The 21,050-nt window shown below is 39.4% G+C and overlaps 1 protein-coding gene across 2 annotated transcripts in view; it reads left to right on the top strand.

Annotated features, from left to right (window-relative positions):
• Positions 1-1,057: 1,057 nt before the first annotated feature.
• Positions 1,058-21,050, top strand: part of LOC136678185 (guanine nucleotide exchange factor VAV3-like) — a 52,028-nt gene continuing 32,035 nt past the window's right edge. The window contains exons 1-13 of one of the 2 annotated variants that reach the window (XM_066656121.1): positions 1,058-1,448; positions 7,480-7,596; positions 12,409-12,467; positions 12,883-12,948; positions 13,085-13,184; positions 13,389-13,481; positions 13,845-13,913; positions 14,012-14,115; positions 14,435-14,534; positions 14,932-15,027; positions 18,874-18,942; positions 19,759-19,845; positions 20,890-20,975. In XM_066656121.1, the coding sequence (XP_066512218.1) occupies positions 1,227-1,448; positions 7,480-7,596; positions 12,409-12,467; positions 12,883-12,948; positions 13,085-13,184; positions 13,389-13,481; positions 13,845-13,913; positions 14,012-14,115; positions 14,435-14,534; positions 14,932-15,027; positions 18,874-18,942; positions 19,759-19,845; positions 20,890-20,975 (1,268 nt within the window). In that variant the 5' untranslated portion in view covers positions 1,058-1,226. Of the gene's footprint in view, positions 1,449-7,479; positions 7,597-12,408; positions 12,468-12,882; positions 12,949-13,084; positions 13,185-13,385; positions 13,482-13,844; positions 13,914-14,011; positions 14,116-14,434; positions 14,535-14,931; positions 15,028-18,873; positions 18,943-19,758; positions 19,846-20,889; positions 20,976-21,050 lie in introns of both variants that reach the window. The other variant, XM_066656120.1, reaches the window with a different exon arrangement.

The raw sequence follows: 21,050 nt of genomic DNA, 5'->3' as shown, positions 1-21,050 counted from the left end.
TATGTGTTTATGAGCTGTAGATCGGAGAATGAGATTCTGCAACGTGAACGCTACAAACACATGTATTTTACAAAAATTATTGGTAACATCGGAGTAAATACTTACGCGTGTGTGTGTGTGTGTGTACAGTATTGTGTTTCATGTGTTTATATATATATATATATATATATATATATATATATATATATATATTTATATTTTATCCCGTGTATTGAAAATGTATTAACAATAACAACACTAAGAAATATAAACTTATGTAGTCACAATGCAGCTTTACATAAATCAAATTAAAACAATAGATCAATAACATGCAATAAAATTAAAAACAACCCCCCCCCCCCAAAAAAAAATAATAATAAAAAAAAAAAATAAATAAATAAAAAAAAAAAAATACCCCCCAAAATGTTAACAGGGTGACTGAAAACAGGAAAAAAACAACTTTTTTTCTGTTTAAGACAAAAAGGGAATTTTTCTGATTTCTTTCATGTTTTTCTGATTTTTTCTGTTTGTTGTAGAATATTTCAAGTAATAACTAAGAATATACAACTCTAATGATTTCACTTTTCTATGATGAACCATGGAATTTGTCTGTAAATGCTTCAGGCCTGTGAAAGTGTGTTGTAATGTTAAGAGGAACCTGTTTCTGAATCTTTGAAGCATTGAGACACAGTCTGCCCAGACCTTTTTGAGTAATGTGCCCTTAACAGTGTGAATAATTTTGTAACACCACAAGGTCCACAGAATGTTTTAGAAACTGTTTCACCATCTTCAGCCCAACAGAAGTGTGTGTTCTTATAAATACTGATCAGCCACTAAAACGTGAAAATTACTGGCTTATATATAAATAAGAACCTTTCTCCCCGTCTCTCTTCTATCTTTTATTTAACACCCACTTTCAGGCAAAACTACACCCCTCTTTGTATATATAAAAAGAGAAGGTCAGTGGTATCTACATTGCTGGCCAATCGTGGCACAGAGGGTGTGGTTTGCATGAAAGCGGGTGGTAAATAAAAGATACCACAAGCTCTCTCAGCTGAGACAGACGCAGAGAACAGAGAGACGGGGAGAAAGATAAAGAGAGAGAGAGAGGAAGCAGCTCTGAGGATTTATATCTACACTACATTTAATTTACTCTCTTTTATTTCATTTAATTTTAGATTGGCTCTAAACAGAGTTACAAAAAGTGTTTTGTACTCAAAGAGAGAGAGAGAGAGACAGAGACAGAGATGGAGAACTGGAAGCAGTGTACCCTGTGGCTGATTGACTCTAGGGTCCTGCCTTCTTCTCACAGACTAGGGGCTCAACTGTCTCAGGTACCTCAGGTGTCCCAGGTGTTTGAGCTGGCTCAGACACTTAGAGATGGAGTTCTTCTCTGTCAGCTTCTCAACAATCTCAGGGCCAACACTGTCAACCTCAAACACATCAACCTCAGGCCTCAGATGTCACAGGTACGATTAAATACCTTTACCTTTTATTTTATGTGAACTCTATTATATACTGTTATTTTGAGAGAAATACTCCAGATTTCTAACTTATCTCTATGTGCTTTTCTGTAGCAGAAACTCGGTTACCACTGCCAGTTATTTTTGAATACATTTGAATGAGTGTTTTTATAAAATATAGTTTTAAAATAAAGGGGAGTTAGTGAAAATTCATATTTCCAAGAGAAACATGCTTTGAAATGGAGTCATATTGAGAAACAAGACAAAGAAAAAATTGTATAAGTTATATTTTAGATGTTTTTTACATAGAGTGAACTAACACAGTGAAGCAGAAATAACTTGCTGTAGTTTCCTGTCAATTACGGGAATCACAGACACGGCCCAGGACTTCAAATGTTACAGCATTCATATCAAAACTGCAGCCTGTCTTTGTGTCCCTGACAGTTTTATATTAAAACAGAGTGCTAGAGTGTGTTCTCCATCACTGCACACAGCAATGTTCCCACACTTTAAACAGCCACAGAAAATTCACTGAATAAAAGCTCACTCACAACTGAGGCCAGGGACAGACACTGAAGATGTACAACACTTGAGAACACAGCATTGTTTTGTATTAAATTTACACTCCAGAATCTTTCAACCAGTTCATCTGCTGCATCTGGACTGAGTGTCATTTACCACTTAAACTTTTTTTCAGGAAGTTTCCCTCAACTGTATAAACAACCCAAAAAGCTTCAGACCCAAAAGTCACTCATAGTAGAACCCAGTAGAGGCAGAGGCTGACGTGCAATGTCCACATACACTGTAATATTACTCATATTAAAGGGACATTCTGTTGTTTTTAAACCTAATCTAATCTGTTGTGGGGCGGCACGGTGGCCCAGCAGGTAGTGTCGCAGTCACAAAGCTCCACGGACCTGGAGGTTGTGGGTGACTGTCTGTGAGGAGTTTAGTGTGTTCTCGCAGTGTCCACGTGGGTTTCCTCCCACAGTCCACAAACACACGTTGGTAGGTGGATTCACGACTCAGAAGTGTCCATAGGTGTGAGTGAATGAGTGTGTGTTGCCCTGTGAAGGATTGGCGTCCCCTCCAGGGTGTGTTGATTCCGCCCCAATGATTCCGGGTAGGTTCCGGATCCTCCGCGACCCTAAACTGGATAAGCGGTTACAGGCAATGAATCTGTTGTGTTCATAGAACATAGTAAAGGACCACATAGGATACATTTCCAATTTTATAAATGGTACTGAAGCAGCTTCCGATTGGGTTCTACTTACGAGTGAGTTTCAGGTCAGCACTTGGGAAATAACTTTAGAAACAGGTATAGAAAATTATTTAAAGTCATAATTTTCTCTGTTTTCTCTATTATTAATTTTAAAATCATATTTCTCTCAAAAGAACGAATTAACCCCAACTCTCCTTAATTTTAAAGCTGTGTTTTATATAAAAAATTATTCTCTATCCATGAAAATATGATGCATATTGGACTTTAATTAAATTATTGCAGTGTATGTGTCTGGTTTAGTGCTCTCTCTCTCTCTCTCTCTCTCTCTCTCTCTCTCTCTCTCTCTCTCTCTCTCTGTGTGTGTGTGTGTGTGTGGATGTGTGTGTATCTGGTGCTGGGCAGTGCCAGGCTTCAGTGCCAGTAAAGACACTTGGAGCATTAAAGACGACGCTGTGTGTGGATTTTTGCTCCTTCTGAGCCAGAAAGTGTTCAGTTCTGCTCTGAGCTCTAGACACATTCCTGAACAAACTCTGGGTTTATTTATTTACAGCAATCAGCCAAAACATTAAAGCCTCCCCCTTGTTTCTACACTGTCCACTCTATCAGGTCCAGCGTCCACTCCAGTCAGTCTGTAGGTCTGCAGCAGTGCTGCTGGAGTTTTTAAACCTTGAGTCCACTCATTGTCTGCTCTTTATCTACTCTGATTGTCTACCTCATTGTTCCACCTTGTAGATGTAAAGTCAGAGACTGTAGCTCGTCTGTCGCTGCACAGTTTGTGTTGGTTGTCCTCTAGTCAGTCATCAGTTGGAACATAGAATGCTGTCGGCTGGATGTCTTGGGTTGGTGAACTATTTTCAGTTCAGCAGTGACACTGAGGGGTTTATAAACTCCAGCAGCGATGCTGTGTCTGATCCACTCGTACCAGCACAACACACTGCTGCGTCAGTGTCGCTGCAGCTCTGAGAATGACCCCCCGCCCAAATCATACCTGTTCTGTGGAGGTCCTAACCATTAAAAACTGTTAAAGGGGGGCTAACAAAGTATGCATAGCAACAGATGCCAATTCCTTTTTAAACAGAAGCCACTCAGATACCAGTTGTGTGTAATAAAAATCAGTGAGAGTTTGTGGAACTGTCCCTTGAGGAGCTGGGGCCTAGTTCCAAACGAGGCATCCCAGAATCCACAGGGACCTGATAAAATCACAGCTTTGATCCTCCTGCTTGTTAGAGGTTTGTTAGTGTGTCGTTAGTGGAGAGAGAGCGGGGGTCCGCCCTGCTGGACCCTCAGAGCTGAGCTCAATGAGTGATAAGAGGAAATTCCTTAGCATGAACACAAGAAATGCGATGAGACTAGCCCAGAGAACAAGGTCTGAACATTAAAGGTGCAGTCAGTCATTCTGACCGTTACAAGAGAAGTGTAGGAGGTGAAGAATCAGACTGCTCTGTCCTCCCTGAATGAACCAGTTTCTGCTCCACAGAGTGGGTCCCCCAAAATGTGGCAGTCATGTTTAAATTAATTTTAGTACAGAATCTACATTCTGATCAAGAGTTAAATTTTAATCCTGATTTAATCTTTACATTTGACCTTGATATTAATCCATATATTACAGTTAATTTTAAGCCCAAATATAAACATTCTAAGCTTGTTACCTTTTTAACCCTGCATTCACCCCAGCTTTTAAGCTTGATATTAACTCCAAATTGAATCCAAATTTTAACCTTGATTTTAACCTTTTAACTGTGTATTTACCCTTAATTTATCCCTAATTGTAACTCCAAATTTAACTCTGTTTAAACATTTATTATTATGATTTTAGCCTTGGGTTTAACTCAGATTTTAAATTTCAGTTTCAACTGAAAGTTTTATCCCTGATTTTACTCTCAGTTTGCGTTTTCCAACAGTAACCTGATCAGTTACAGTAGCAGAAATTATTTAATTGTGTTTCTGTGGTTGATAAACATGATCAGTGTATTTTATGATGAGACAAAAGTCATCCCCAGACTTTGTTCAGAGAAAACGTTTTGAAGAAGTGGACACAGACCAATTTCACAAGGTTTGAGGCACTTCCCCAAATACAGCAACCAAGTCTTTAAACCACACACACACACACACACACACACACACACACACACACACACACACACACACACACACACACACACACACACACACAAACAGAAAAAATCTCTTTTCTGATAAGTTAAACAGGGAGGGATGTGGTGCAAGGCACAAAGTTAATTTGTTGTAGGCGGTTACCTGTAAATGTATATTGGTTGTGTTCTTTTTAGTGGAGGAATTTTATAATATTATTTAAGATGAAGTTTGTTTACATTTGTGCTGAAATATGTGTAAATAACTGGAGTATACCTGTACAAATCTTCGGTATTTTTAATCATCTGTTCATCATATTTTAGCATCTGTCTTGGACCTAGATTGACCCTCAGTTCAATTCTGTTTAGTTCAGGTCAGGTTAGGTTCATTGCATGAGTTCAGTTCAAATTCAAAATCAGTCCAGTTCAGTTTTGATTCTAGTCCAGTTTGGGAATGTTACAGTCAGTCCCAACTCTATTCATTTTAATTTCAAATCCATTTCTCTTCCTTTGCCTCGAGCTGAGTTCACCCAGAGCTGTGATCAGTCTGTGTATCTTTTCCGTTTGGTGAGTGTTGTGTGTGTGTGTGTGTGTGTGTGTGTGTGTGTGTGAGAGAGAGAGAGATGTGTAATATGTGTGGTTGAGTGTGTGTGTGTCTGGTTCATCTAGTGTGTGTGATCTACATTGATATATATCACACAGCAACTGATTCAATCTACCTTCTGTTTTTTATAGAACGGAAACACACATGCACACACACACCTCACTTTTCAGATAGATCATGTTGTCTATCTAAAAATAATGTCTTTGAAAATCAGAGATGTATAAATATAATTATGAATCTGAGTGAATCACTGATGGAAGACTTGATTCTTTGGGAAATGATTCAGTGCAAAATTAAATCTCATCTTATTATTCAGTTTGATTTGATTCCTTTAGGATGATTCATTGTTTAAAATGACTTTCAGAAACTGGAAATGTGGGGAATCTCTAGCCTGAAAGAACAGGGTGGGGAGCATTTCACGCCCTGCGGGAATCTGAACGCTCAATCCAGGGGGATATGAGTGGAATTTGCTCAGTTTGTAGAGCATCTTTCCCAATGTCCAGAAATTTATGTTAGTATCCAGTTAATGTTGGTCTCTCAGGACTGTGTGTTCAGGGTCCGCAGGGTGTGAGGAGTGTAGATTCTGGGAATGGAGGCAGATAACTGGTCTCAAGGTCTGGTCCCACCAGACAGGAGGGGGTCATTAACTCAAAGGGAGTAGAGAGGTGGCATTAGTTCCATGTGTGTTTATGGATTATAGAGAACATGAACATTGTCAGAGTGTTGCAAGCACCTGTGGCATATCTAACAACAACAGCCAAACTAATAGGACAGAACGAGCGGGTAACACAAACCTGAGGGCCCCCTGGAACACTGGCTTCCCTCCGCTCATCAGCAAACCTGAGTGATGGTGTGTGAATGGTGGTACAGAAGCACCAAGATTGCAGAGGGCAGGGAGGCCAGTTCCTCCAGGCTACACTGTAAAACATTTTCTTATGAATTAACAATAACAAACAACTGTTAGCAGTTTTGCCAGTATTGTGCTGTTTATTAGTCCTTATACTGTAATAACAAATACAGCATATTGCTCATTCATTCATTCATTTTCTATAACTGCTTATTGAGTTCAGGTTCACAGTGGGCCCTACCCGGAATCACTGGGCAGCAGTCCTTCCCAGGGCAAGACTCTCACGCATACACACACTCTCATCTATGGACAATTTGAGTAGACAATCCACCTACCAATGTGCGTTTTTGGACTGTGGGAAGAAACCAACGCGGACACGCGGAGAACACACCAAATTTCTCACAGTTAACAGCATATTGCTCTAATCCAAAAAATATATTACTTGATTTTTTTTATTTTTATTTTTAATTTTTTATTATTATTTTTTTTGGATTGCTAAATAGGAAAATGTGGAAGCCCCTTTATGCCACATAAAATAATAATAATAAAAGGCACCAACATTTTTTTAAATCAATATTTAAATTGCTATCTCATTATTTTGAGATACTAAGTCAATATATTGGGGGTGCAGCAGGTAGTTTCGCTGTCACACAGGGACCTGGAGGTTGGGTGTTCAAGTCTCGCTTCGGGTGACTGTGAGGCTCTGAGGAGTTGTGTTCTCTCCGTGTCTGCGTGAGTTTTCTCCAGGTGCTCAGGTTTCCTCCCACAGTCCAAAAACACACGTGGTAGGTGGATTGTTGACTCAAAAAGTGTCCATAGGTGTGACTGTGAGTGAATGTGGAAGTGTGTGTCACCCTGTGAAGTACTAGTACCGTCTCCGGGGTGTGTTCCTGCCTTGTGCCCAATGATTCTGGGTAGACTCTGGAATCAGTAAGTTACCGGCTTTTACGAGTAAGTTATTGTACTTAGGAAATGCTCACTTGGGGGCAATATAATTACATAAGATATATTACCCATAATGCTTTTCAGTCCACAGCAATGTTCTGTATTTGAATGAAACAGTAGTTCATTTATTGTAAGTGTTTCCTTGTAAAATTACATAAATTTTTTACAGTGTAGAGTCTGGAGGCTGGGACTGTGTTAATGCAAGTTGACTTGTGGTACTTCCCCCAGTGGTAATTTATACGAACATATAGAAATCTAAGATGTTGAATTTGTGATACGTTTTGACTCTGAAAAGTTTTAAATTGGCATCTCTTTTCCTCTGGTTCCAGTTTCTGTGTCTGAAGAACATCCGGACGTTTTTGTCTGCGTGTTGTGAGGTGTTCGGGATGAGGAAGAGTGAACTGTTTGACCCCTTCGATCTCTTTGACGTTCGGGACTTTGGGAAGGTAATCAGGAGGATTACAGTGAGATTATGGGATATTAAGTTCATAAATATTTTCAATACACGTTCAGTTCTCAGTGATGCCACAGCCATCAGTAAACAGGGATCAAACAGAATACAGCAGTCCTCACTCTCTTTCAGGCTTGATGGTGCAAGTGTTTGAGTGACAGGGTGAAAGTGTGAAGCTGTCCACATGTGTGATAGACTGTGTAACTAGGTGAGTGTGAATGACTAGGTGAGTTTGTGAGTGACTGGATGAGTGTGTGGTGCTCTGTCCAGAGTGTGTTCTTACCATGTGTCCAGACCAATCAATATGAAGCAATACTGAAGATTGATGAATGAATGAATGAATGAATGAATGAATTATATAAAAAACGTTCAGGCAAAGAAGATTTATGGTAATTTACTGTTAATGCTCTGTGACTTTAAGAATATTTTACAACTAATGTATTACATTTAATATATTAAAATAGGACACACCAATAATGAAGAAAATAATGTAATTTAATATTTTCTACAGTATTTAAAACAGATTTGTGATACATGACTGCTGAGAGTGTATTGGAAACTAACTGTAACTGTTATTGATGGAGAGTGTGTGGTTAATATACTCCATGCTGAGAATGTGGGTCAGTGGTTCAGCCTCAGGGTGCACTAAAACACTCCTCTTTAATAATAACAATGAAATATACATAAAATGTATTAATAGTTTTGTAACAAATATTTCCAATTCTATATTCTAAAGTGTAGGTTCAGGCTTTGGACACAACTTCCTCCATCACTCAATACTAAGGTATAAAATTGTCTAAAACTGGTGTGTGGAACAGTGGAACTGTGTTCTCTGGAGTAATGGAGTTCCTTTGGGATGAGTTGGAGTGGTGTGTGTGACCCAGAACTAATCACCAACAACTGCCCTGACTAGTTCTAACATCTGGTGTATTACATACCTAGAAGAGTAGAGGGCAAAAACTCACTCCTGATTAGTGTCCCTCTGTTCAGAGGAAAGAAGAATGTAGATGACAAGGTGTCCACAAAAACATTTGGCATTAATATAGATTTATAATATAATTTTGATAAAAATATTAAATGAATAAGCAAACAACAACAACATTAATCATATTTATAAAAATTATTTGCTATTATTATTTAATTTCAACTTGATAAGAGGTTACAGAATGAATAAATTAATGAATTACTTTCATTCATTCATTCATTATCTGTAACCGCTTATCCAGTTCAGGGTCGTGGTGGGTCCAGAGCCTACCTGGAATCATTGGGCGCAAGGCGGGAATACACCCTGGAGGGGGCGCCAGTCCTTCCCAGGGCAACACGCACACACACACACACACACACACACACACACACACACACACATTCTGAATGAATTACTTCTATTCCTTAATTAAAAGAGCTAAAACCAGTCCAGTACCTTCTATTAATTGAAAATGTAGATGGAAATGTGTGTCTGTGTGATGCCCACAGGGAACAGAAAATGGCTTTTGTTCAAATTTTTTCATCTAAAACATCAGCAGTGATGCAGAAACCAGCACAGAAAGCATCTCCTGTACAAACACACCAGACAAAACTGGACACACGCCTCACTGACCTCATTCGACAGCTCGTGTGTTTGTAGGTCAGAGGAATTTCACTCAAAATACTGATATTCTAGTGGAACAATACTAGGTTTCTTATAGATGTAACCTCTGAAGATTCAGGAGTGATTGTTCTGTAGTGGTGTTATGCCCATATAAGGAGTTTTGGGTCAGAAATGAAATAGCCAAAACAAATAAAAAGGTTCTAAACCAGATTGGTGCATATTTTATTCCTCTGAATATGACTGCTCTGAATTAAGTGCATTAGGGAGATGAAATATGAATTTAGCTACATGCTAACAAGCTAACACTGCTGAAGACCTCATCAAACACATCCTCCCCCAACACACACACACATGCAAACACCAGCAAGTTGTCCAGTACCCCCAGGTCATTGTTTAACCACTAAAAATCCTCTCTGTTCTGAGGTACATTTGAGGTACATATTATTTCCAGAATAAAAGTCTCCAAAAGCTGTAAAATGGCTTAGCTGTAACTGCAGCTACATAATCCTTCATTCAGTATGCACATATCCATGAATATGCAATTAATCCCTGCCTCTCCACCTACCCTTCAGACACTTGCTTTTAGCTGAAAAGTCCCGCCTCTGAGTTGACAGGATTGGCTCCTTAGTTGTGTGTGGTATGAAATACTGTTAGTCTGAATCCATGTTCCTGAGAACACTGCAGTTTCAAAGCAGAAATGAGCAAACATGCGGCATCACCACACATTCCAGCACAGACTTGGAGCTCCTTATATGGGTTTGATACCACCTTCAGTGCTCTATGTTCAACCAAAGGTTACCCCCTTGTTTCATAACATCTTTTGCCATTTATTGTCTAAATTTCACACATGAGATCACATGACATCCTGTCGTACATTCTCTAACTTCACCAACCTGTAATAATGATGGATAGAAACACCTCTGTATTCAAGGATGCTTTGGACTCCAGAGATGGTTAGTGTAATATCCGGGTCAGTGTGAATAAAGTGGATGATTCTGTGCTATCTTAAAGACTCTCAGTTTGCAGTTTGTCCCACTTTTACTCCTGGTCCCATTAATCTCACTCAGCTAATCCCACAATGTTAATCTCTGACCTGAGAGTGTAATTCTTAGTGTGTAAATCTGAATATTAACATTCAACTCTGTAAAAAAACACCCTGAAGCAGAAAGAAGAGCATGTCTCACATCTTCAATCTAGACAAATCCCATTGGATCCCTATGGAGGAAAGCGTTTGGACGCTGATTGAAATGGAAGACATCCATCTGAGGAGTGCGAGAAGGAAATAAGAAAAATGTTCTGAGAGATAATCTCCGGATTAATCCTCACATTTCAGAAGAGGACACTCTTGGCCTGGTCACCTCTCTTCACTCACTTCACCACCTGCCATTTCTGAGCTGAGGGAGAGTAGGGGGGTTATAAAACAGGTGTTCTGAGTTCATAACTCTAACCAGGATCACTACACTCAGACACACACACACACACACACACACACACATTTGTTTTCATGGTGGGGCTTTTAAATAAACAAAAGTTTTTGCTGATACATATACTTCCATAACACTCACACAATCAATTGATTGATCCATCAGTCAAATAGTCAGTGAATGAAAATATATTCATATACTGCTTTTTACAGCTGTAAAAACAGTTTTACAGAATTGTATACCCAGGTTCTATGAGCCTAAACCTAAACCTTAACCTTAATCCTAACCATAACCCTAACCCCACACGAGAATTTCCCATATTGTGAGTGTTTAAATAAGTGTAGTCCACACAAAGTGATATATTTCTCTCTCTCTCTCTCTCTCTCTCTCTCTCTCTCTCTCTCACACACACACACACACACACACAGCTTTCTCAGGTTTAAACTTTTTCTCTTATTTTTTATTAAAATTACCTTCCTCTTACCCTTGGTAAGAATAAGTGAGAAAGAAGATAACAAATAAACAAATAAAAATTGGTTCACAGTAAATTCACCAGTGTTAAATTAACACTGTTAAGTTAAGTTAAAAGTTAACACTAATAGTTTTGTGGTGAATTTACTGTGTTTCTTTGAATATTATTAGGGCTGCACCCTGGCACAGCAGGTAGCGTCGCAGTCACACAGCTCTAGGGACCTGGAGGTTGTGGGTTCGAGTCCCGCTCCGAGTAACTGTCTGTGAGGAGTGTGGTGTGTTCTCCCCGTGTCTGCAGGGGTTTCTTCCAAGTGCTCCAGTTTTCTTCCCAGAGTCAAAAACCACACGATAGTAGGTGGATTGGCAACTCAAAATGTGTGTGTGAGTGAGACTGTGTGAAGAAATGGCGCCCCCTCCAGGGTGTATTCCTGCCTTGGACCTACCGCGACCCTGAACTAAGCGGTTGCAGATAATGAATGAATATTATTACATATAAAATAACTACATTATGTAATAAAACAATTATATTTAAATTGTAGAATTTCATGTTGAAGAATGGGCTTTGAATATATGCTTTTGGTTAATTCTGGAATATAAACCTATGGGATTCATTTGAATGAATTTTAGTATTGTGACAAGGTAAACATGTCAGAGGAGCTAATTATTTAGCATGCTAGCATTGCATGCTAATTCATTTAGTATAAATTTAAACAGGACACCAAGTTTCAACAAAATACTGACAACACCGACATTAAAAACAAACCAAACAACAGTGAATAATGAAATTACAGACGAGACATGACTGGATACAGGAGGCATATAAAGACAAGGAATAAAGGACAGCTGTGAACATGATCCCTGAGAACTTCACAGGTGTGGGGAGTGACCAAAGAGCACATGAGTGCACAAACCAAAATAGAAGCACATGGCAAACAAAACACAGTAGGGAACATACAGGGGTTAGACAATGAAACTGAAACACCTGCCATTTTAGTGTGGGAGGTTTCATGGCTAAATTGGAGCAGCCTGGTGGCCAATCTTCATTAATTGCACATTGCACCAGTAAGACCATGTGCATCCAATGGTTCAAACATTGTATCATGAAGGCCGTGTGATGACAATGCACCAATACACACAGCAAGACTGGTGAAAGATTGGTTTGATGAATATGAAAGTGAAGTTGAACATCTCCCATGGTCTGCACAGTCACCAGATCTAAATATTATTGAGCCACTTTGGGGTGTTTTTTCAGTTTCATTGTCCAACCCCTGAATGACCAAATACAAGGCAGATTGTATAATTGTTTTTTGTGTATTTGTTGTAGGTGATCGACACTTTGTCCAAACTCTCTCACACCACTGTCGCTCTTCAGTCCGGAGTCAGGTGAGTTCACAATAATATAATATATCATATAATATTATATGTGTGTTCTCCCCGTGTCCGCGGGGGTTTCCTCCGGGTGCTCCGGTTTCCTCCCACAGTCCAAAAACACACGTTGGTAGGTGGATTGGCGACTCAAAAGTGTCCGTAGGTGTGAGTGTGTGAGTGAATGTGTGTGTGGGTCTGTGTAGTCCTGTGAAGGACTGGCGCCCCCTCCAGGGTGTATTCCCCCCTTGCGCCCAATGATTCCAAGTAGGCTCTGGACCCACCGCGACCCTGAACTGGATAAGCGGTTACAGATAATGAATGAATTAATATAATATTATATATAATATAACTAAACTGGAAGGACTTTATAATAAGTTTAATACTTATATCTAATTTAAGTGGATTACCTGTATTTCTCTGTTGTCTTCAGGCCGTTCCCTACAGAGGAAACCGTGGACAACGAGGATATCTACATCCACCTGGCTGACCTCATAGAGTGAGTGTAAAATATATTTAGTTGGGTGCAAACCTGTAATATAATAACTGTATTATGTCTATTACATTTGAATGAAACCATATAAGCTTGTGTGTGTGTGTGTGTGTGTGTGTGTGTGTGTGTGTGTGTGTTTCAGTGAGCAGGTGCTGGAGGATGTGTATGATCCTGTTTATGGTGATGTTGAAGGCGGAGAGATTTATGAAGATTTGATGAGGACAGATACAGGAGCCCACACGGTATACACACACACACACACACACACACGCTCACAAACTCATATGCACACAAACACATTATTTATTTTATCAAAACATTAAAAATAGTGTGTTCACAGTCACTTCAACCTTAGACACTTAAACTCCCGTTGAAGACCAACTGCAATCATGAGTGAGGATTATTTATTTGTGTGTGTGTGTGTGTGTGTGTGTATGTATCAGCAGAAACAAGCTGAAGTAGACGTTAGGAGCTGCTGTTTGTCTGAGATTACACAAACGGAAGAGAAATACACAGAGACCCTGGACTCAATAGAGAGAGTAAGAAATAAACCTTTTAATTTATTTATGACAAATCACAGATATTTTGTGTGTATTCAGCTTTTTTTATTAGAAAATATCATGTCATTTACATAAATATCACGTTAGAAAATATATTAGAGGAGTTCTAAAGTGACTCAATTCACCTTTAATTTCTAGACAAGTGTGTAGTTTTAATTTAAATAAAGTAGTTTAAATTTAAATAAAGTCTGCAGTCTGTCCTGTTTTATAACCACATAATTTTTTGACAGTGTTTATTTATATTATATTTATATTCATAATATTTTTATATATTTCTGGAGTGTTTGAGTGTCTGGAGTATTTATTATATGTTTACATAGGATTTTCTCCAATGTTTTGTAGTTTTTCCTGATTCCTCTGAAGAAGTTCATGTCTGCAGCCGATGTAGAGAAAGTCTTTATTAACATCCCTGTGAGCGAAAACAAATTATAGTAAAAATAATCCAGAGATTTATTATATTTACATGTTTATGAGTGATTAAAGATTAAATGTCAAACCTCTTTCTACAGGATCTGGTTACAGTTCATAAAAACCTCATGGTGGACATTCAGGACTCGATCAAGTTTAAAAATGCGTTAAATCTCCACCACATCTTCACAGTCTACAAGGACAGGTAAGCTTGCTCTGTCAAAAAAAAAAACACATTTCTTAAAGTATACACAGACCAACCACTAGATTAAAATCATGGACATGTGAAGTAACACTGATGATCTGTTCAGCGCCCCCTGTTGAGGGTGAGCTGTATATCAGCTGAGTGAAAGGTCAGTTCTTGAAGTTGATGTTGAAGGAGAAATAGTCAATGTAAGGATCTGAGGGCCACACTGTTGTGATTATAATGTTATAGTCAGTCTCCAGAACTTTACTGATGCTGTGTAATATGTGTGTGTGCGTGTGTGTGTGTGTGTGTGTGTGTGTGTGTGCACGTGCTGTAGACTTCTGATATATGGAATCTATTGCAGTCGTGTGGAGACTGCCATCGCTTTCCTGGACATACTGTCCAAACAGAAAGAGGACGTCCGGCTGAAATTAGAGGTAGAACCAACAGAACCAAATACACACACCCCAGCAACACCCCCACAAAACCCAGCAGAACCAGAAATACCAAGCAAGCTCAATCAGAAATCTGGCATAACACACAAATAAATCTAACCAAACAATGAGAATCAAAACTCTTCCAAAACCCAACAATACCAGTCTAGATTCTACAGAACCCATGGAAACTCAACAACACAGGAACCAATCCAAATCCTACTTAACCCACGAAAACCCAACAACACAGGAAAACAGTCCAGATTCTACAGAACCCATCAAAGCTCAAATGAATCCAAGAAAAAAAGTCCAAAAAGCTTGCAAAATCAGTCAAATCAAATACCCATCAAAGTCCAGCAGAACACAACCCAGTGTGTGTGTGTGTGTGTGTGTGTTTTAGGAATGCTCCAAAAGAGCCAATAATGGGAAGTTCACTCTGAGAGATCTGCTGGTGGTTCCTATGCAGAGGGTTCTGAAATATCCTCTACTACTGCAGGTATATACACACACACACACACACACACACACACACACACACACACACACATTTGTACGTTTTAGCTGATTGTCATGAATGCTGTAAATAGGCAGTGTCCGTGTTTACTATTGTTGACCACCAGAGGGCGACACAGCCTGTGTTTTCTGTCACAGGAAACAGCTTCTGAGTGAAAATGGGCTCCCTCTGTTGAGATTGATTAGTGTATTTTTGAATCCAGTATATTTATATATTTACAAAGGAAAACACATCTGTATTTTTACACAACACTCTGTGTTGGGTGTTGGTGTCTTTTAATCCAGCTGGTTATTTTACTTCTTTAAATCAGAGATGTTTACTCTTCTCAGAGATGAACATAAACCACATGTTTTTAGAGGCAGAAGAAGTGTTTATCTTTAATTATACAGTTTCTGGTGAGTGCAAACACAGCCCACAAAAAAAAAAAAAAACAGTAAATAATTAAGAGCATGTGTTCAAACGTCCACATAGTAACAGTTAATCAGGTTTTCTTCATCTTAGGCACATTGGGTAAGAGTGATTAATATCAACACACTAACATATTTACAGATGTTTAAATAGGCTGTGATGTGTGTGTGAGTGTATTCCAGATGTGGCATGCAAATGCTCCATAAATGCTCGATACTTGTAAACATATTTAGTCTCCACACAGAGATAAATACACACACACACACACACACACACACACACACACACACACACACACACACACAGCTCCATCACTCTGCTCGTTTAAAATTGTTCGTCTCTGCTGCCAACTTTGTGACAGAGTCATTATCGGCATCTTTATTGTCACTGGCTTTGTCCCTTTCTCAAAGATCTGGCAACCAGTACCACACAGGGATGTATGTGAGCTCAGAAGTGGAATACCAGAATACACTACATTACTTACAAATATATATATATTCTGTAAAATGATTTATTAATGAGTTTATTAGAAAATGATAATAAACTGGCCAATTATTAAACTAGAAAAGAAGTGTTTCTGAAAACATGGCCATACATAGATTGATGGGAAAAAATAGATTCATTTATTAGTCCCATGGCGGGGGGAAATTCACAATTATTAGAAAGCAACAACCAATTTATCTGAAACACCACCCAGTTTATTAGAAATCTGTAAAGCTGGTGTTTCTAATAAAGCGTCTGGGAGATTCTGTGTTGTGATTTATTTGGGAGAACTGGATCTCCAACCTCGGGATTCAGAGCTGCAGCTTCTCTGTGATGTTTATGGTGATGTAGCCGTCAGAAACAGATGAGTGTGTGTGTGTGTATGTGTGTGTGTGTGTGTGTGTGTGTGTATGTAAACAGTGTGTTTGCTGGCACCGTGCCAAGGACACAGCCCTAAATCTCAGCTCTCCTTATGTGGCGTTATTTAGTGACAGGTAATCTCCTTTGGCTCCTGTTTTACATTAGACCAGCAATCCATCACCAGCAAGGACACACAGCCGGCCACACACACACACTGCATATGATATATTCAATTATTCCCCAGTTAGCAATTACTGTATTTATATTATGTTTAATAAACTTTGGCTGTTACAATGAAGATATTTAACCAGGTGTTTCATCAGGAGGAAGGCTATACATAGACTTGGGAACATTGCTGTGAGGATCTGATGGGACATAATCATCTGTGAGGGTGAGGGGCTTGTGTTGGTGATTAGTTCTGGATCACACTCACCACTCCAACTCATCCAAGAAGAACTCCACCGCTCCAGAGAACACAGTTCCAGTGTGAGTCTGGAGTCAACCAGTTTTCTGTGTGCTGCCTATGTCAGAAAATACAGGATAAAACGTGCCGTTCTGATTCTGTTCCACTTCTGACATCAAGTGCAATATTACCCTGCCCCCTCATCTGAGTCTGTCCAGTCAGAGCGCTGGACTTGCGTTTAGGTGAGAGTGCAAAGACGAGGTAAAACGCAACCAAACCCACACAATGAGCGCAGAGAAATTAGAGCACTGTGTAAAAACAGAGAAAACACGATTAGAGAAGTGGAGAACTGAGCGCAAACTACTAAAACCCACAGGTTCTGCCCCTCGCTCCTCTGCAGTGAATGTGGCCATGGAGACAAGGGAGAAACTTGGAAACTTGGCCTGTCTTTCACTCATTCTGTCGTTTCTTTCTCTCTGTTCTGACAGCCTTTATTCCTCCCATCTGTCTTTCCCCAAATTCCCTATTTCCTGATGCTCCGACAGAACAGTGGTGTGCTCTTTTTAAAGAACAATAAATGGACAGCTGCGCTCTAAAGACAGACCTCAGCCAAAATAATCTATTTAATCTCTTGACAAGCATTAAAAGAGATGGAAAAATCTAGAGCAGCTGCACATGAGCCTAAGCTCACCCAATGTCAAGAGTCAGCCAGATACGAAGATGAAGCATCTCTGCAGAGATGGAGCTCCATCCAGTTCCTCTGAGATGAGTTGGAGTGGTGTGTGATTCAGAATTAATCACCAACACCAGCCCCTGACCCTCACTAATGATTATGAGGCTAAACACCATCAGATCCTTACAGCTATGTTCCAACATCTAGTGCAAAGACTCAATGCAGTTAAGAGAGGAACACACTTACCTCAGTTTATACATACTTTAATTCATCACTGCAGTTTAAAAAGAACAAATGTTCACTTTTATATATAATACTTTCAGTTTTTTATTGTACAATGACTGATTGCACCTTTAACCCTCCTGTTGTGTTTGGGACAAATCTGACTGATTTACTCCTTTTACTCTGAGCACAATGAGTAGGTGACTGACCAAGCAGTTATCTGTCCAAGAGGTTCTGGTCCAGGTTTTTGGACATGATGAAGAGGGCACTGAAATTGAACCAGAGATAGAGTAGAATGTCTCAGAAGTGGAAGACCTGTCCTGTGGCAATGTTCCACAACATCCTTGATGTGTCTGCTTTCAATGCATATGTGGTGTGGGCAGCCATCGACCAAACCTGGCATCAGGGGAAGAGTTTCAAGAGGTTCCTAGCAGAGCTCGGAAAAGCTTTGGTGACTCCTCTTATTCAACGGCACCAGCACATTCCCCACACACCAGCCTCTGCCAGTCTGGTTAGGAGTGTCTGGTTAGCAGCCCCAGCCCCAGCCGCTGCACTGGTTGCTCTCCCCCAGCAAGGACATGGTCAGAATAGGAAGTGCTGTGAGCTCTGTGCCCCTAGAGAGAACACTTATGTAGACTGTAACACTTATATAGTTCAGGGTCGTGGTGGGTCCGGAGCCAACCTGAAATCATTGGGTGCAAGGCAGGAGCACACCCTGGAGGGAGCACCAGTCCTTCACAGGGCAACAAACACACATTAACTCACACCTACAGACACTTTTGAGTCATCAATTCACTTACCAACGTGTGTTTTTGGAGCATGGGAGCGTGTTTTTGGAGCAAAACTGGAGCACCCGGAGGAAATCCACACGGATACAGGGAGAACACATCAACTCCTCACAGACAATCACCTGGCCCCTGGAACTGTGACACTACCTGCTGCGCCACCACATTACATGTTCATTTTGTAATACATTTTCAGTGCCTATTTGTTTATTCACTGCAGTTATGTTATGTCTAATTCTATAAATTCATGTTAAACACTACTTTGAGACATTGTTCACATCACAGCTAAAAAGAAAGTTGAATAAAAATTTGGTGGTGAAAAATGTTTTTTGTGCTAAAACAGACCGGTCAATTTTGTCCACGAACACTAAAGTAAGGGGTGGGAGGTGAACACGACTGGAGGTTAATATGACAACTTGTTTGTTTACCTAAACAACTAAATCTAAAATGTATCTAAATTTAATTATTAACTGTAGGTTATTTGTTTTGTTCAGGAGTTGGTCAAACACACTCAGGATTCGTCCGAGAAGAATAACCTACGAACAGCGCTGGACGCTATGAGAGTGAGTCTGATGTTTCACTCTAAATTTTATAAAAAAATCAGAGGGACTCACAAGAGTCCCCTTTTTTTAGTTTTTAAGATTCTTTATTTGGTGTTTTTCATGGCTGGACAATGGATGAGGAGGTGGGTGCACTCGCAAGTAATATATTATTTACAATATCAAAACCAAGAACAGCACATAATCTGAAAATAAACACGTGCAAGACACTGGAAACACAAACTAGAATGCATGAAACACAACTGAACAAAACTAAACAGAAAACAACTGTGAACTGATGTGGAGTGAAACAATTCATACATGCACAATCAAGACCAGACAAAGGAACACTGAAAACAAAGGCAATGTATTCAAGGAGCACAGACACCTTGAAAGAGATAACGAGAGCAAACAGGAGGCCCAAGTGGAAACACAAATGACAAGGTGGGGCCAAGCAGGAGACAAGGGAGGAGTCAAGAACAAAACCAAAAACAGAGCCATGTGCTGAAAGAGCACATGACAGACAATGAAAAAAAAAAAAAACAGGGCAGAATGTGTGACAATATTATTGTATTTTTTTAACATTAACATGTCATTCTTTCTTATTGTGAAGTACTTTGATCCACACTTTTAAATGTGCCATATAAATACAAAAGCCCTTGCCTTGTCTTGAATTTACTTATGTGTAAAATAACCTTATTTATAATAGAATGTATTAATTTTTACCACACATTGTCATTATACACACGGTCTGTACAGTGGACACTTTGTTACATGGCATGCACAGTTTGTGTATATTTCTGTTTTGGTTTAGAATTACATTTTGTTTTTGTTTATCAGGATTTAGCTCAGTATGTGAACGAAGTGAAGCGGGATAATGAAACTCTGCGTGAGATCGATCAGTATCAGAGATCCATCGAGAATCTGGTGAGTCCCAGAACACACAGAATAAAAGAGCAAAAAACAAGTAGATTCGCACAGCTCTCTGGGTTTGTGCTGTGATATCAGGCTGAGGTTTCTGTTAATACCACACACAATAAAAGAGGGTTGTTATTCTAAAGCAGATATGTGCACTGAATTATATTTATGTCATCAGTATTTTTTCAATTTGGCAAAATATAGAAATCAGACAGTAAAAATATACACTGAAGAGAATAATACATATATTCAAGAAATTAAAGCAGAACTATAGCATGGACACATGGACGCATGGTGACCCTGTAGGTATACTTAGGTATAATTATTTATCCATTTTTTTCTTTTAATCTCAAATTATTTATGTGTGTTTACCCTCCACTGTATCTTTACCAGAATGGAGAATCACTTTTTATTTTTAATGTTTGTTTGTGGTTAATTCCCTCTAAAGATTTCACCTTACGTAAACCAAGCAAACCCTAAACTCTGCTGTAAAGCAGCATATTATCAGACATAATATCTCTAAAAATTGAAGTATTAATTATGTGTTTTTACTTTATAATCATAAACAAGTTATTAGCTTTAGCCCACACACAGCTAGCCTCTACTAAGCTAACCATCTCTGTAGCAGGAAGACAACCAGTGGAGGGTATAACAACGTTTATAAAGTTTATATAGATTTTAATCTGCTTTTCATTGTTTTCAGGAGTTTTTCAGGTGTAGAAAAAAAAGAGTTATGTTTTCTGAAAATATTAATTTCTACTATGCGTTTCACACAAACTCAAACCACATTTTGAAGGATACATTTCTAGGCTATGTTTCATAAATGTGCCCTCCCCATCCCTGTCCCCTGTCCCCCCTCCCCCTCCATGTCTCTCCCTGTCCCTCCCCGTCCCTTTGTCCCTCTCCCTCTCTGTCTCTCCCCGTGACCCCGGTCTCGCCCTTCCCTGTTTCTCCCCGTCCCCCTGTCCCTGTCCCTTCCTTTCTCTTCCCGTCCCTCTGTGCCTCTTCCTCCCTGTTTCTCCCCGTCGCCCGTTCCTGCTCCCTCCTGTACAGAATCAGTCTCTGTTAATATATGGACGTCCAAAAGGTGATGGAGAAGTTCGACTGACCTCGAACCTGGACAAGCGCAGACAGGACAGGTAGAAACATCTCTGAAAACAATACAATAACAACAAAATTAATTTAATTAATTTAATTAAAATAATATTAAACAC

The sequence above is a fragment of the Hoplias malabaricus genome, chromosome Y (genome assembly GCF_029633855.1).
Source record: "Hoplias malabaricus isolate fHopMal1 chromosome Y, fHopMal1.hap1, whole genome shotgun sequence".
In the NCBI taxonomy this organism is placed as follows: domain Eukaryota; kingdom Metazoa; phylum Chordata; class Actinopteri; order Characiformes; family Erythrinidae; genus Hoplias; species Hoplias malabaricus.
Note: the sequence above shows the minus strand (reverse complement) of the source record. Positions and strands in the feature narration are given on the sequence as shown.